The 17,690-nt window shown below is 44.1% G+C and overlaps 1 protein-coding gene across 5 annotated transcripts in view; it reads left to right on the top strand.

Annotated features, from left to right (window-relative positions):
• The window catches only part of LOC127580343 (semaphorin-3A-like), a 271,887-nt gene that overhangs the window by 211,299 nt on the left and 42,898 nt on the right, over positions 1–17,690 (top strand). For all 5 annotated transcript variants that reach the window (XM_052033670.1, XM_052033668.1, XM_052033671.1 and 2 more), the window contains 6 exons: positions 1,340–1,454; positions 1,549–1,618; positions 4,486–4,630; positions 12,857–13,076; positions 15,178–15,269; positions 17,462–17,503. In XM_052033670.1, the coding sequence (XP_051889630.1) occupies positions 1,340–1,454; positions 1,549–1,618; positions 4,486–4,630; positions 12,857–13,076; positions 15,178–15,269; positions 17,462–17,503 (684 nt within the window). The remainder of the gene's footprint in view (positions 1–1,339; positions 1,455–1,548; positions 1,619–4,485; positions 4,631–12,856; positions 13,077–15,177; positions 15,270–17,461; positions 17,504–17,690) is intronic.

Here is a 17,690-nt window from a genome sequence, read left to right as displayed (position 1 = left end):
TTTTGCCAATACCACATTGCTTCTCAGCCCATCTGTTCCACCTTACACCCATGAATAGTTTCAAGTCATCGTGGTAATTAATAGCGGCCGTGCAGATGGAGCCTGCAGGATTACCATGGATTTGGCCTCAGGAGTCTTAATTCGATTGATAATGAAGCAATTCCAAGGCCAACAACTTTCTTTTAAAGAGAGGAGGGATTCTGATTTGTGCCAATCTTGTTGCCTCTTGGCTTTATCCCTGTAATGTAATGTTTCTTCAATGCCGCAAAGAGAAATTAAGACTAAATGTTTGCAATGTGTGCTGAAATATATGAGTAATGTAAGGTGGAACTGTGCCTAGGCCCAGACTTGACAAGAGCAGCAGAGCCTGAATGGTATCAGATCCAGAAAGGGACAGAGATGAAACTGTTTCCCCTGGGAACTAAAGTTCCAAATGCACCTGTAAATGATAGAGTTGGTTCGAGGGGTGATGTTGATGGTTATGACATACCCACTGAAGTGGATTGGTGCATTTGCTGAGTTTGATCAGAGGATGATCTCCACCAATTCCAAGTCTTCCTCACATTCCTGTTCCTGGGCCGCAGGGCCTGTTCCTGGGCTGTACTGTCCGATGTTCTATCTTCTATGTTCAATGATCTTTCTTCAGAGCTGGGAAAGGTTAGCTGTGAAACAAAGTTTTAAGTTGTGGAGAAAGGATTGAGGCAAGAAAGATGATATCTTTATCAGTCATATGTACATCGAAACACACAGTGAAATGTACCTTTTGCGTAGGGTGTTCTGGGGGCAGCCCACAACCTGCTTCCAGTGCCAACATAGCAGGCCCACAACTTCCTAACCCCTACATGGTTGGAATGTGGGAGGAAACCGGAGCACCCGGACAAAACCCACGCAGACATGGAGAGAACATACAAACTCCTTACAGACAGCAGCCGGAATTGAACCTGGGTCGCTGGCGCTGTAATAGCGTTACACTAACTGCTACACTACCGTGCCAGGGAAGAGAGCAAAGAGGGAAGTTCTGTGAGAGTACAGAGACCAGGAGAGACAAATGGAGATGTGTGTTAGTGGTGCCGGTGAGAGAGGGGGTTGGGGCCTGGAGAATGTTGATAAATGTGCCGCGGAGATGTAATTCGGAGGAAGTGTGTAGAATCTGAAGTACCAGAAGAGAGAAACAAAAACAGAATGCTGAAAATGTGAGAAAAGGTTCAAAAGGTTGGTGCTCAGTAATGGTTGGCTCCACAGAAACGCAGGTGTTCACATTTAACTCTCTTCCTCAGTTCACAAGTGCGCTGATGTGGATCATCGTTTGATGCTCTCAATGTCCTCTTTCTGTTACCAGAATGACTTTGGTGGCCATAGAAGTCTCGTTAATAAGTGGGTGACTTTCCTCAAAGCTCGGTTAGTCTGTGCAGTGCCAGGTCCAAATGGCATTGACACTCACTTTGATGAATTACGTAAGTACAACACTTGAAATGGGACATAATAACTAACCAGTGATATTTCGTGGTTCATTTCACAAGTGAGTAAAACAATGATTTTGTTTTTCAGAGGATGTTTACATAATGAATTCAAAGGATCCCAAGAATCCTGCAATATATGGCATCTTTACAACCTCCAGGTAACGACAATGGTATGGATGGAAATGAACTCAATGGACAGGGCTGTGACTGCACATTTGCCTTGACAGCTCTTGGATTGTGAAGGACCAGATTTATACCCTGGATGTTTTGCTCCATTGTTGGAAGTGAAGGAACAGAAATCCTATTGGTGATTTTGGGGGTTTTCAGAATTAGAATCAGGTTTATTATCACTGACATACAGTGTATGTGGTGAATGTGCTGTTTTGTGGCAGCAGTACAGTGTAAGACATAAAGACGTAAAAATAACTGTGCTACAAAAATAAATAAATAGTGCAAAAGTTCACGGGTTCATGGACCGTTCAGAAATCTGACGGCAGAGGGGAAGAAGCTTTTCCTGAATCGTTGAGTGTGGGTCTTCAGGGTCCTGTACCTCCTCCCCATGGTTGTGATGCATTCTCGACAAAATCCCAGCGGGAACTTTAAAGAGTTTCTGGATGTTGGAAACTCAAATTCCTCAGCAGAGAATATTCTTTACCAACACAATGAAGTGACCATTTGCTCAGGTGTTTGATAACTAATGAAATAACCAATAAATGCTGCTTCATCCAACCAGCACATTGCTGTCCGGGTCTTGTGCTGTTTGCAAAATGTGAGTGCTTTCTTTCAATACTTGGGAAGTTGCAACACTTCCCAGATGGAGCACTGTGCACTCAAAAGCAGCAAGGAGTATTGCAGGGGTGTTTGCAATATCACATGATAATAGGAATAGGCCACTCAGCCCCTCAAACCTGCCCTGCCATTTAATATGATCATGGGTGATCTATGCCACCCTCAACTCCCCTTCTGTACCAGTTCCCCATCTCCCTCAATACCTTGATCTTACAAATAATTATCTATCTCCAGCTTCAATATATCCAATGATCTGGCATTCACCACCCTTGGCGACAGAGAACTCCAGAGATTCACCTCCCTCTAAAAGAAGAAGCCACACCACGACACACCTCAGGTTTAACTGACCAGCCCCTTATGTTGTAACTAGGTCCACCTGTTTGAGCTTCTCCCACTTGTGGAAACATTTCAAGATCTACCCTGCCACTCCCTCAGGAGTTTATATGTGTGAAGAAGTTAACCCATCATTCTGCTAAACTCCAAAGAATATAGACCCAAACTGTCTCGTGTCTCTTGATAGGGCAACTCTCTCATCCCAGGGGTCTCCCTTGGACCGAGTTTGTTACGACATTTGCTTTTTTTAGGTATTTTTTTTTAAATTTTAGGTTTACAGGTTAGTCTGTCACATGATTCAAATAATTAGTTGGGTGAAAGATGTTTTTTGGGTTGTTGTTTGACCAATAAATACTTACACAAGTCATTGTTGCATTGTTGAATATATCTGCTGCGTTCCAAAATATATTTGTTCTCCATCCACTGACACAGCTTACTTGTGCTCAGTATTGGGTGTGATAGAGATGATCCCACCTGTTAATCCACAATTTCTCAGTTTTATATTTATTGATGTTAATCATTTAGACGGACTTTGGTGAAACTGCCGCAGGGTCTGGGAACATTCTGATGCTGCACCTATGTATCTCTCACACCTGCTCTCCCATAAGGTCCATACTTATCCTTATTCACAGCTATTTTAAAGTTTATGGGGTTGTGGGCACTGTTTCCTAAATGTTCTCCCACTGAAAGTCACCTGGCCAGGCTCTTTTCCCAACATCAGGTCCAGAATGGCCCCTCCTCTAGTAGGACCATTCACATAATGATTGAAGAAACCCTCTTGGATGCATCGAACAAATTCTGCCCCATCTAAACCTCTTGCATGAAGGAGATCCCTGTCTATATTGGTGAAGTTGGAGTCACCTGATAGAAGTTTATAAAATTATGAGAAGCAGAGATAGGATAGACAATCAGAGCTTTTTTCCCAGGGTAGAAATGTCAAATACCAGAGAACACACATTGAAGGTAAGAGGGGGAAAGTTTAAAGGAGATTTATGAAGCAAGTTTTTACAGTGAGTGGTGGGTGCCTGGAACAGGCTGTCAGGGAAGTGGTGGAAGCAGGTATGACAGCAATGTTTTCGAGGTATTGAGACAGACACATGGATAGGCAGGGAACGGAGGGATACAGACCGTGTGCAGGCAGATAGGATTAGTTAAAATTGGCATCATAGTTGGCACGGGCACAGTGGGCCGAAGGGCCTTTTCCTGTGCTGTACTGTCTTCTGTCCTCTGTTCTATGTTCATATTCAAGATCTGACTCGATGGATGGCTCTCACATGTTCACAATCAACCCCAGTGCCAGGCAAGATTCAGAGTAATGTGAAAAATCTGTTACAGATGGAGGCAATCTAATTACTCTGTTTGCATTTTCAAAATAGTCTTCAACTGAGGAGAGTATTCATTGGAAGAGGAGGTTGGGAACTGAAAGTGGACAGGGTATCAGATAGACAGGAGCTGATAAACAGTCTACAGATATGAGTATGGTCCTTCAAGTCCCATGGCCTTTGGACCAGGATGCCTGTCATTGGTCAATTTGACTCATCGAACATCAGTCACATCAACCAATAAGCATTCTTGAAGAAAGCTGGTGGACTTCACTTTTAGGGACCAGGGACATTGAAGAAGACACATGTTGCTCAGTTAATCTGCCCAGTACAGCAGGGTGCGCCAAAGCTTCGACAGTCCCTGAAGTTTAAGAACAAGTTTCTGCCCATTGCCTGCTGTGACCACTCGGCCCTTGAAGTGTATGTTTTCCCTCAATGTGACTGTGGGTACAATATTGTGAGGAGACCCATTGCGGTCTCTGTTTCAAAACAACCTCTGCATTCCTGAACAAGATGAATATTATTTTATTTCCAGTGATCAGATGTCTTCACTAACCAATTTATGAATGTTCCCCATGCAGCAACATCTTCAAGGGCTCGGCAGTGTGTATGTACAGTATGTCTGACATAAGGAGAGTGTTCCTGGGTCCGTACGCTCACAGAGAAGGTCCCAGCTACCAGTGGGTGCCGTTCCAAGGAAGAGTTCCCTACCCTCGGCCAGGAACAGTAAGTGTTTTTAACACTGATGCAAAAATAAATTTACCTGTGAGTAATGGAGCATCATAAACTAATCTGTACCCAAGTGACCCAGGTCCAGCATTGCAAACAAGATGTCTAAAGTCAATAGCGTATTTGTGACCATTGAACACCAGGAAGGAAGGTTTAAAAATTATCTCATCTTTTTCAAACATTTATTTTAACTCAAAACTTAACTTGCACCTTTACTTTTAGCTTCCACCTTCCTGGTTACGATTCCTTTTTACTCCTCTGTTCCTTGTCTCCAAGACTTCTCCTGCATGGTTCTTTCCTTGTATCATTTATCTGGCCCATACCCCTCACATCCCTATCATTTAGGTCTCTTGATGGAATTCCTGTATTGGGATCCCACATTCCCACACTGGTGTGTGCAATACTGGGGTCCCACACCCCACAGTAGGGTTCCTTTGTTGGGGTCGCACAGGTGGCTAGAGCAGTTCACAGGTGGATAGAGCAGTTAAGAAGGCCTATGGGATGTTAGCTTTCATAAATTGTGGGATTGAGCTTAAGAGCCGCGAAGTGATGATGCAGCTTTACAAAACTCTAGTTAGACCACACTTAGAGTACTGTGTTCAGTTTTGGTTGCTGCATTATAGGAAGGATGTGGAGGCGTTGGAGAGGTGTGCAGAGGAGATTTACCAGGATGCTGCCTGGATTAGAACGTATGGAATATGAGTACAGGCTTAAGGTGCTAGGGCTTTATTCACTGGAAAGGAGGAGGATGAGAGGAGACATGATAGAGGTATGTAAAGTATTGAGAGGAATAGATAGAGTAGACAGCCAGCGCCTCCTTCCCAGGGTACCAATGCTCAAGATGAGAGGACATGGGTTTAAGGTTATGGGTGGGAGGTTCAGGGGAGATGTCAGGGGGAGGTTTTTCACCCAGAGAGTGGTTGGTGCACGGAATGCACTGCCTGGGGTGGTGGTGGAGGCAGATACATTGGACAGGTTCAAGAGTTTGTTGGATAGGCACATGGAGGAATGTGAGAGAGAGGGATATGCGGGAGGAAAGGGTTAGATAGTGTGAGGGTGGTTTGATGGACGGCGCAACATGGTGGGCTGAAGGGCCTGTTTTGTGCTCTATGGTCCTATGGCACTCATTAGTGGAGATCGCTTTTTTGGGGACTCGAATGAGATTTACTTTAAGGGGTCCCAATACCCACATCCCAATACTGATTCATTAAAGTCAACAGAAATGGAAAACAAATAAAACTGAAGAACTCAGCCAGTCAGCCAGCATCTGTGGAAAGAGAAACCAGTCAACACATTGGGTCAACGACACTTCCTCAGAACTTCTGTTAACTGCCCATACGGTCCAACCAGGCAAAACACTCCCTTGTACAATGTTCTCAACCTTTGTTTGCAGTTCATCAGTATGCATTCATAGACTCATGTCTTTTTTTACGTTGACCATATTTAATGGGAAATGTTTCTTGACATGCCTCTGGATAACTCCGTAGCTGAATGGTAATTTCTGCTTTGTATTCTTTCTGTGTCTTCAAAGCTGCTGAAGGTGCTATTCAATAACACTATCAATGGTACTTCAAAGAACTAGCTGTCAAACTGGCTTCATACCTACTTATTGTTGAAGCTAAAGAGATATTTAATTTAAAGAATCCAATTGTGATCTTCGTCCTTGAACTTTTGTTTTATCCACATGGTTTTCTCTCTCCTTTAAAAGAATCCACCGTCTCACAGATTTTGACAAGTCTTTAAAGATGATAAATTGCCCTGCATCTGTATCTCAAGTGTAACCTGTTTGTTAAGTCTGCAAAGAAAAAGCATTGAAATGTTTACTTTGTTGCATGAAGGTACAGAATTCGGTCAGCAAAATGTCACAGTCAGCATTCATTTATTTTCTTCTCACCCATCTCAATATGTTCTTTTAGATACTAAAAATAACTCTACCCAAACCAAGTGAATTTTTTTTTACTAAATCCTTCTGTCTTTTCCATTTATTGAATACTTCAAAATGTTTATTAGTTCAGATACTTTCTCAAAGCCTGAATTGTATTGGAATGTATCAATCAAACTGCTGACCGTTGACAGATGTGGTTCTTATCTGGAAACATTGATGGTTGATGCAAATCTCCTGTCTGTTAGTGTGAAACAAGAGTGTTTGACAGACAGGAAGTCTTTGAAGTATTACTGTTCTATACAGTGTGAATTCGGAGCGCTATAATCTTTATTTATGAAAAATCTAATTCTCCCCTCAATCAGTCACAAGCATTTCATACCCAGTAATGTGCACTTGCACCATGGTCATCTGTTGAACAGGTAGTTACAGCAGCCACCTCCATTCAGTAGCTCTGAGCAGCGTCTATGTTGGAGAATTGATGAAGAAGCAGAAGTGGGAGCTGGCCATTCAACCCCCATGTCTTCTCCACCATCCCATAAGATCATTCTTCAAACCCAGTGTCACTTGCTGCACCCTTCATATCCATTGGTCCCTTCAATATCCAAAAATCTATTGATCTCTGCCATGAATATACTCAGTGATTGAGGACCCACAGACCTCATGAGTAGAGAATTCTGAAGATCCACTTCCCTCAATCCAGAATGGCCAGCCCTTATTCTGAGACTGAGACCAGTGACTCTGGACACCTCAGCCAGGGGAAACATCATCGCTTCATCCAGCCCTTCAAGCACCATTTGTACAAAACAATGAGATCACCTTCACTCAGTGCACTTAATCTCTCATCCCCAGCAGCCCAGGAATCAACCTGCTGAACTTTTGTTGCCTGTACGTCCTTGGGTCAGTAGGGAGACCAGACCTGTACGCATTGTTCTCACCAGAACCACACATGACTGGAGAAAGGGAACATTACCCTTGTATTCAATACTCTTGTGACAGAAGTCAAGTTCTATTTGGCTTCCTAATTGCTCACGGAGTCAGCACATTAACCTCCAGTGATCCATGTGTGAGACAACTCTGGATGCCATCACCATGAGGGCAGCTCACTGGTACAGTGGTTGAGTTGGGTCCCTCTTATTTTCCCATGACTGGCAGGTTGGTGGATTAATTGGGCACTGTAAGTTGCCCCTGGTGTTGTTTGGTGCAGGAGAACTTGGGGGCAGTGATGGGCATGGAATTTGTGCAGGTGGGGGGGGGACATGGTGTGTAGAAGAACATGTTCCTGTGCAGAGTAACTCCAGGACCAGTCACTGGGGGGACATGGTGTGTGGAAGAACATGTTCCTGTGCAGAGTAACTCCAGGACCAGTCACTGGGGGGGCATGGTGTGTGGAAGAACATGTTCCTGTACAGAGTAACTCCAGGACCAGTCACTGGGGGGGCATGGTGTGTGGAAGGGACTGTTCCTGTACAGAGTAACTCCAGGACCAGTCACTCTCTCATCAGTTTAAACATTACCCTTTATTTTCTACCAAAGTGGATGACCTCACACTTTGCCACATTATATTCTGGCCTTGCCCTTTCACTTAGCCTGTTCATGTCCCCAGAGGTGTCTCTGCATCCTCCTCAGTCTGCACTGACACCAAGCTTTGTATGATTAATCCCTCTGACACCCCCACTAGTAGCAGCCTCTCACCCTCTGTGTGATCACCTCTTCCTACTGCCTCGTTTCTGCCCGTCATCCAACCTGGTGTGTCAGTATTGAATCCCCAACCCCTTGGGCTCTCATTTTATTCAATAACTACTTTGCCTTGTTGATGGCCTTAGAGTCATTGAGTCATGAAGTCATACAGCACAGAAACAGACCCTTCAGCCCAACTCACCCATGCTAACCAAGTTGGCTATCTGAGCTAGTCCCATTTGCCTTTCTTCTGAAAGTCCAAACTGAGAATATAGGACATCACTGATCTCTCCTTATCTAACCCGTTGGTCGCAACCTCAAAATTAAATTTCAGACTAATTTGTTAAACATGAATTACCATTTGTAAATCCACCATGATTCAAAACCCTCCTATGGGTGGTGCAGCAATTAGTGCAGCTGTCTCACAGCTCCAGGAACCTGAGCTCAAACCTGACCTCTACTGTCTGTGTGGAATTTGCACATTCTCCCTGTGATCGCGTGGGTTTCCCCGGGTGCTCCGGTTTCCTCCCACATCCCAAAGACGTGCTGGTTGAGTAATTGGTAACTGTACATTATCACTTTGTGTGGGTAAATAGTAAAACTAATTGAAGGGAAGATGATGGGGGTGTGAGGGAGAGTAATTTGTAGGGCCATAGGGAAGTAGGGAGAAGATTGACCTCTTAGGGACCAGTATCGATCTGATGTGTTGAATGGCCTCCTTCTGTGTCATAATAAATATATTACCACTTCCATAATAATGCAATCTAGTAGTTGCCAACAGCTCAGTGTGTGACAACTATTTACGTGGATGCTGTTTAAAATACTACCTATTCTTTATATAACGCCTGGAACTTTGTTATACTGACAGAAATACACTTGGTATAGCCGGTTAAAATTTCACCTGACAACCCACTGTCCTTGGGTTTGTTAAATATTGGAATCAATTTGGGTTTTCAGTTGTGACATTAATATTGTCACTGGGTTAAAGAGGCTAGAAGCTAAAACTTTAATGATTTGATCTCCAGACCTTACCTGAATAATCTATACTACATTTTGTTTACTTATAATGATCTGGAAAGAAATAGTTTTATTGGAACAGTTATTACCTGATGGAAATATGGGTTTGAAATCTGACGGCTGAACTATTGGATTATGGTTTCAGTATATTTATTGCCCTTTTCTAAAATAAACTTTCCAAGATGTAAAACTATAGATGAATATTATTGAAACACTTATTTTGTTAAAAAGGATTTTATTTGATCCCATATCTCATTAAATTGAATGTTTGCCATAACTTGTCACAAATCATGTTGAGTATCACTTGTTATAGCAGCATTAAAGCACTTTAAAGATGTTTCAAAATATTTAATTGTAACTTTTAAAGACCTCTGGCATCTCCAGAGAATCCAGCATCACCTGGGTCCACTTACGTAATGCACTGATGGGCAGTGCATGCAATGTAATGGTACCAACAAACAGCTTTATTACTGAGATGTCAAACACATCGCTAAGTATCTGGACCAACAGCCTGCCTGTGCAATCACCACCCCAATGTGACCAACAGGAGGCAAAAGCAGAGTGTCAGACCTGCCCCTGATCCTGCCCATTTCCCAAGGAATCAATGTTGGTCCCTGTATCCCACTTCTTGTCTTTACCCGTTACTGCGGTGATCATGTTCAACCTGAGCCGCTCACTTGAGTTGCCACCATTGTTAAGATGCTGACAAAGGATTTTCACACCAAAGTGTAAACGTGCTCGTTAGTAATTTTCCACAGCATGATTTCATCCCATAAGCATTAACAAAATGAATACCTTGTCATCTGGAGCGTAAAGGTTAATAACCTGTAGGCAAGGTTTATTGTTAAATCCTGTGAAATTAAAGTGTTGGGTACTTGGGGTACAACACAAGAAGGTTATACGTATAGCAGCTGGAAATTATCTGGTGCCGCTTTGGGGTCCATTGCCATGACAACTCAGTGATTGCAGCCTCGCTAAGTGGTGAATGGCATGGTAACTTGAGAAGTTGATCGGTACTTTCAGTTAGCTTGGAGCACCCATGGACAGAGCATGCAATGTGTAGAGGGGATGAAGAATTGTCCAGTGACATCAGTGGGTTGTAACAGGCTGTGAATATAAAGCAGAGCCTCACGCCACTTGCCGAGAGTTGGAGGGTGCCACAGATCGAGAGAGGCACATTTAAATCCTAAAGCTGATGCCCGAGATGTTCTTGTCTCCTGGGCGTTTGGCAGGGACACCATTCCAGTCTGTCTCTCCGCTGGGATCCATCAAATGAGCTGAAGCTCATCCTTTGACCTTCAGATACAAATTAAGTTTGCCAAAAATGGAGTCATACTCCTATCACTCCAACAGCCCTCTTTGCAATGTGATAGGTGCCTTTGAATGACCAACAACACCCCGGCACTGAAACTGAACTCTTCCTGAAGACTCAGCCATTCAGGTTTAAATTATGGTGGAGATTAAGCATATTTTAGACATTTTCTTTTCCTCTCTCTCAATTCATTCTTCCTTTGTTTCTCTTCATTTCACTCTGAGAATGAATTCTCCCACCCTAACTTACATTTCCAGCTCTGCCCTCGTGCTGAGCCCAGATTCCCTGGCACTCTGTTACTGACTGCCCACACTCTGTTACGATTAGCTCACACTCTCAGCAAACTGTCACACCAAAAAGTAAAACCCAAATGTGTGCAAACAAGTCATGCAAATGGCAGATACTGAGAGATGCCCAGCTGTAGAAAATCACAGCCTAAGAGTTTTGCCCTTGTTAAATTTAATTAAAAGTCAAACCAGCTGCTGAATATTATTGCTGCCAGGATGCTGGTGTTTTCATGTTTATATTCAGTTTGCAAGAATTCATTTAAAATGTAACCTCAGTGCCCTGCATTTTTTGAAGCATCTTTTACAAAATAAACTGGCAGAAATACAATCAGCAGTGTGAAGCCTCGGGAAGGGCAGACACAAGATGACATGCATTATCTACAGAATGCACCTCTCAAGCCTGGCCTCTCCACCAAGGGCGAGGGCAGCAGCAGGGATGGAGTGCCACCACCAACAGGTTCCCCACCAGGCTGCACACCATCCTGACCACTGGTGCTCCTCCGTCACCGGCTCCCTCCCCAGCCACTGTGGGACTGTCACCACAGCGACCTGCAGCAGTTCCAGAGGGCAGCTCGAGGGCAAGGAGGGATGAGCAACAAATATCAGCCTTCCAGTGATTATCAGATCCCCAAATATTTAAACAATAATTTATAACCACAGGATGGAAATGAAAGTCACAATGTGGGGAAAGAACTGGTGTGATCCTCTGTCTCAGTAACCACTGAAAGAAGAATTTTGGTGAAGCTCTGGCAGAGAGAACAGGGCTGTGGGTGGGCGGGGCTCAGGGAGGGCGGAGCTGTGGGTGGGCGGGGCTCAGGGAGGGCGGAGCTGTGGGTGGGCGGGGCCGAGAGAGGGTGGGGCTGTGGGTGGGCGGGGCCGAGAGAGGGTGGGCGGGGCTGACAGAGGGAGGGGCTGTGGGTGGGTGAGGCTGTGGGTGGGTGGGGCTGACAGAGGGAGGGGCTGTGGGTGGGTGAGGCTGTGGGTGGGTGGGGCTGACAGAGGGAGGGGCTGTGGGTGGGTGAGGCTGTGGGTGGGTGGGGCTGACAGAGGGAGGGGCTGTGGGTGGGTGGGTTGGGCTGTGACAGAGTGGGGCTGTGAAGGAGGGGGTGCTATGATGGGGGAGTAGTGACAGAGGGCAGGGCTGTGAGTGGGAGGGGCTGTGGCATGACTGGCAGACTGCCCAGGGAGTTGCCCTGTTAGCTGGTTCCCGTTCAAGGTCTAGGCCTCATTAATTCCCCACCTTCGAGCATCGAACTGATTGGGTTACGTTCGGGGAGGGGTGTGGGGTGGGGTGGGGGCATACACACTGGAACCGTGTGCTGCAGATCGTTAACGCACTGTGGAAGGGGTGAGAGAGAGGTCTAGGGATGGGAAAGAGTCAGAGGGGATCAGATCACACACAGCAGCATCAGTCCAACACCTCGTCCTGGGGAGCTGGGTTACTGCAGACTTTACAAAAACAACTCTGATGTCTCTCTCACTCACTCGCCCGGGATTTTACAGAACATTGCAGATTCATCACTCAGTGGGTTGTCAATCAGTTCATGACCTCTGGTCTGACCCTTAGTGACCACCACGTTGTGAGTGGGGGAAGCAGATCACTGACAGCATTTGACAAATGTCTGGACAAGCACTTAAATCTCCCAGGTATAGATGGTTCTGGGCCAAGTGCTGGGAGATGGGATTAATATTGACTGGTGCCCACTGGTCAGTGTGGACGTGGTGGGCCGAATGGCCTGTTTCTGCGCTGTGTGACTCTATAATTCTGTGACCTTAGATGCTTGAATGAACATGATGCAGGGGAGGAGGGGTTAGTGGGGTGATTGGATTGGACACCCATTGTGGTTAGCTTCCTTTGGGAAAAGAAGTTAAAATTTGTCGATGAGAGATGATACATAATACCTTTAACAAAGCATTGCTTTCATTTGATGGCTGCAATAATTTTTAGATTCGGAGTATTTCTCCATCTTCACTCCTCATGGTGCTTCTAAGGTAGTCAATTATAGCTTTACATTATTTTCCCCAACTGATCTATTCTTTTAAAGTGCCCTAGCAAAACCTTTGGAGGATTTGAATCGACAAAAGATTTTCCTGATGATGTGATGACCTTTGCCAGAAGCCACCCGGCCATGTATAACCCAGTGCTGCCCGTCAGCCACCGACCCATCGTCATCAAGACCGAGGTGGACTACCAGTTCACTCAGATAGTCGTGGATCGAGTGGAGGCTGAAGATGGACAATATGACGTCATGTTCATCGGAACAGGTAATCTCACCTGCTGGAAACACCACAGAACAATCTGGAAAGTTTATTCTTCCATTGATGAGTGGTTTTCAAGCTGCAGGAAGCACATAGCTGTGATTAACTTCAACTAATCGAAGGAAGCTGTCTGCACCTTTCTCTTTGGTTATTAGTCTGAAGTATTTGTCAGTATCCCCTCAATGATCTAGTTGATATCATAGTCATACAGCATGGAAACAGCCCCTTTGGCCCAACTAGTCCATGCTGACCAAGATTCCCATTTATGCTAGTCTATCAAATCTGTTGCATTTCCGTTGTGTCGGGTTTGTGGCAGGACTGAGATCAGCTTTGTCTTAGTGTTCAAATACTGAACGATTTTGCTGCAGCTAATGCTCAGGGGGTGGGTTGTGGTTGGGTGGGGTGGCAACATGCTGCCCTGTGTCATGGAAAAATGTAATTCCTTATGGTCCTGGGACTTCCACAGCCTGAAGGTCAAAGGCAGCAGCTGGAGAATCCAAACGGCACAACAGAGACAGGGAACCCAGGGGCCATTCATGATGTACCTGCAAGCTCTTGGCTGGATTTATTACCCATTCATAATTTGTTATTCTGCGGATAATATTCAAGCAGAACTACAATGAAATCCATGCCCCATTTCTGTACAGAGAGTCATTGAAAACTTCATGGTATCAGACCATCTGCAAAGTTTTTGAAATGAAGTGGGGCAAGGATTCTGCATCAAATAAATCAGGAGGAGTAATGGAATCCCACAACCAGCCGAGAGCAGGGAGCATTGCAGAAGGTGACCTCAGGCATTACGTGAGGATTGTGTGCAATGCTGAACACAGCTCCACAATGTAAAATCATTAAATGTATTCAGCTTTGTGTCAGGAGGTGGCCCAGTGCCAACTGTATGATTAGTTCCCACCCAACATCCTCAGTCACACAGCATCAAAAACTCCTGTGTGCAATTCGATTCTGCAACCTTTCCAAGAGATTAAAACCTGTGCCATCACTTTTGAAGAAATTACAAGGAAAGTATATATTGCTGAATAAATTCTCTTGACATTGGCTGGCTGTTACATAAATCAGGGCAACTCTGATACTTTGGTTTTGGTATTTTCCTCTATGAAAAAGAAATAAGATTATCGTTGTCACGGCAGCTATGGAAATTAAATTCTTTTAAAATCCGGACTATTTCTAAAAAGCCTCTCATCAGCAATAATGACCACAGGGCTACTGGATCATCATGAAAGACCTGTCCAATTCACCAGTGCCTTTCAGAGAAGCAAACCTGCTGTCCTTACTCATTCTTACCCCTTACCCAGCCTCGCCTCAACATGGCTGCTGTTCCAACACTATGGTTGACTCTTAACTAGTGTTGAGGGTGGGATATCACTGGAACCTCCTGCTCCCATTAGCTGTTCAAGAGTCCACCACCATTCATGCTAAGGTGTGGCAGGACCGCAGATCTTTGTTCTGATCCCAGGATGTGGGATTGCCCAGCTCAGCAGAACTCCCTCAACACCACCCCTCCAGCGGTACAGCACTCCCTCAGCACCATGTTGAAGTGTAGAACCAAATGTTATTGCTCACAGCTCTGGGGTGGGAGCAGGATACAAGATTGCCTGGTTTGGAGTGGAGACCACTACCCACAGCCATGGACGATGCCCAACAATCAGCTGTAACAACGAAAGGCTGCCCTGTTTTATGTTCATCCTGGCCTCTCCCTGAGTGATGTGGGCTCAGGATCAATTCACGGTCAAACCGATGGCAGAATCAATGTGACTCTTGTGTCTGTTCTCTAACCACAGGCCCTGAGCAGGGACAGTAAATTCACCTCTCTTTCTGGGCAGTGAGGAGTTACACTCACGCTGTTGTACCATGTTTTATTCAGATGTGGTCTGGGTCACTCTGTACAGTGGGATACAGTACTGTGGAGCTCTTGCTACAAACAAAATTGGGATGCAATAAATTTCTGTGCATCTTAAATCCTACTCTCCCGGTGAAACGACTTGCCATTGTAATGGACCTTCTCCATAAATTTCCATGGGACACTGACCTGTCACAGTATTTAATGTCACAGCAATGTTTTACAGCCTGCAATTTATTGTTACTGTTTCAGATGTGGGGACTGTTCTGAAGATAGTGTCTATTCCTCGGAAGACTTGGAATGACCTGGAAGAGGTGCTACTGGAAGAAATGACAGTGTTGAGGGTGAGTGCGCTTCTTCTCTCATTAACCTAAACTTTCCCTTGCAAAAGACATTGCAATCTGTCTGTCATCACACTTCCGTCCTTCAGTGTGTTCCTCAAAGAGGTCACTCCAACCGTGGCATATTGATTGACATTTTTATAAACAGACCATTTAGTAATCTCTGATTCCCATTCACGGTGTGAACCATCTGATCTCTATGTGCTGTTGGAGGATTTAATGCAAGTTTAAGATCCTATTGTTTTTATCAGAGAATATCCTACTACTGTCAGAAGACGTGTAAACATCCCCTTAAGTATTTACATTTATCTTAAAGGTGGAAAGTATTTGCAGAACCTAGAGCAAAATACGAGAAATACATAGGTTCCATAAACAAGGCAACTTTAACTTGGAGAAGTGAATCACTTACAGTTTCCTCGTTTTGTAAAGTAACTGGGAGATTGCAGGCTATATCTTTAAACTTAAGATCACATCATGTGACTGTTTAGTTCTAGAAATCCACACTCTGTGCAGTTTCCAACCATGCTTTGCATCCTGAATATCACTCACTTCTAAAACAAGCTGTGATTGTGATCACTTCCCTTCTGGAACTTCAACTGGACACTTGCAGCCCCAAAGCAGCTCTGCATTTCTGCTGTGATTTCCTCACCAGTCATGCACAGGATGGTGTTATTTCCCCTATGGCAGTCTGGTGTTGGCCCCCAGGCCCGACCACTGTTTGTTATGGTGGGCCTACAGCCAAATCAGCCATTGATATGCCATGAAATCACCTTTAATGCCCCATTAAAGGTGCTGGTGACTATCTGAGGCCCAGAACGATCTAACTGTATCATAAAACAGCAGTAACAACAGAATGAAAATGTTGGAATTCTGAAATTAAAATGGAAAATATTAGAAACACTCAGGAGGGCAAGCAGCATCTGTGGAGAGAGTTGATGTTTGAAGTTGAAAGTTAACTCTCTCTCTCTCTCTACAGACACTGCCTGAACTGCTGAGTATCTCCACCATTCACAGATTCTATTTCAGTGATAGTGGAACAAAAGACATTGTATTACATTCTTTATTTTGACATTGTGAGTTTGCTCTTTGTCTGAAGTTTGGTTTTGACATGAGTAACTAAACCCTTGCATGGAGACCAAGATCAGGTTCCATGAGTGAACAGAAGTTCAGTGACTATACTGGCACTTGGCTTTTGGTTATTCAGAAGCACACTTGGTACTGTGGGAAATGCTTCAACCTGTTTCCCCCTGAATACAGACCAGCATGAAAACATAAATTATTTTGAAGGTTGTATTGCTGAAGGGAAGTTCATTTCCCTTAGCTCTCCAATCAGATTTCACTGCCATCAGTGAATCCATGTAAAAGATTATGGAATTTAACAAGCATGTGAATTAGCACAAACCACTTACGCTGGCATCTTCTGTGTCAATATTCCATTCACTTGGGTCAGATCCCAGCTCCAGTTCTGAGCCCCACCCTTGGCTGGGATTTACGGGATTCCACTGATTATAAGGGTTCCAGCAGCTCTGTGATGCCATTCTAAACCTTGTTGTTGAAGCACCAGTCAGCAGATCCCCCGGGGCAGGAGCTGGTCAGCATGCATCAGAGGAACTACTGAAAGGGCCAAGTCATTTTTGGACATTTTAAGTTGGGTTACTAACACATGAGGAACTGAACTCCCACATTAAAAATCTTTTTCAGTGAATTCATATTTCTGGTGAATGTTTTCAAATAGAACAAGAAATACACTTTAATGAAAGGACTAAATTAAATTATTATTCCTCAGTTTTAACCTATATTACATATACAATGAAGCACATTAATTTGAATAGAATATCAGCATATAATTCCATCAGTAAAATTTCCGACATAACTTAAAACTTTTTCACAATTGGATCTAATGCTGGAACTTTACTCCCAAATTTCCGCAAGTACCTGTCAGTAAATTGCTATAATTACATTCAGGTGAGATGAAAACTTTCTGTTGCTAAATGGATAAAGGAACAACGTAGTGCTAAAATACAAATTACTGGGAATCTTTAAAAGACTGAGAATTGGATTTTCTACATTATAATTACTCGTGACAGCAAAGAGTTACTGTAGAATCTGGCAAACCAACATTTAACCATGGAGGATTTTGTTAATTTGTTATGTGTTTACTTTGTGCTTAAAACATCTTCACCTTCGTTTTGTAGGAGCCAACACCCATTACTACACTGAAAATTTCAACTAAACAGGTAAGAATTAATTAGATGCTCAGATAAATAGTTCAAATGCCAAAGGTACCTGGATTCAGGAATTTTGTGGGAAATTGGAGCTTGCCTGATAGGAAATGTCCGTGTTGCAGTTGTTCGCAGGAAAAGGTATGCACAGGGAAGTTACGGTGCAGACATGCCCTAGATGTGACCGGGAAAATCATTCTCC

Source organism: Pristis pectinata, chromosome 19 (genome assembly GCF_009764475.1).
Source record: "Pristis pectinata isolate sPriPec2 chromosome 19, sPriPec2.1.pri, whole genome shotgun sequence".
NCBI lineage: Eukaryota > Metazoa > Chordata > Chondrichthyes > Rhinopristiformes > Pristidae > Pristis > Pristis pectinata.
This window is presented reverse-complemented; position numbering and strand designations above follow the sequence as displayed.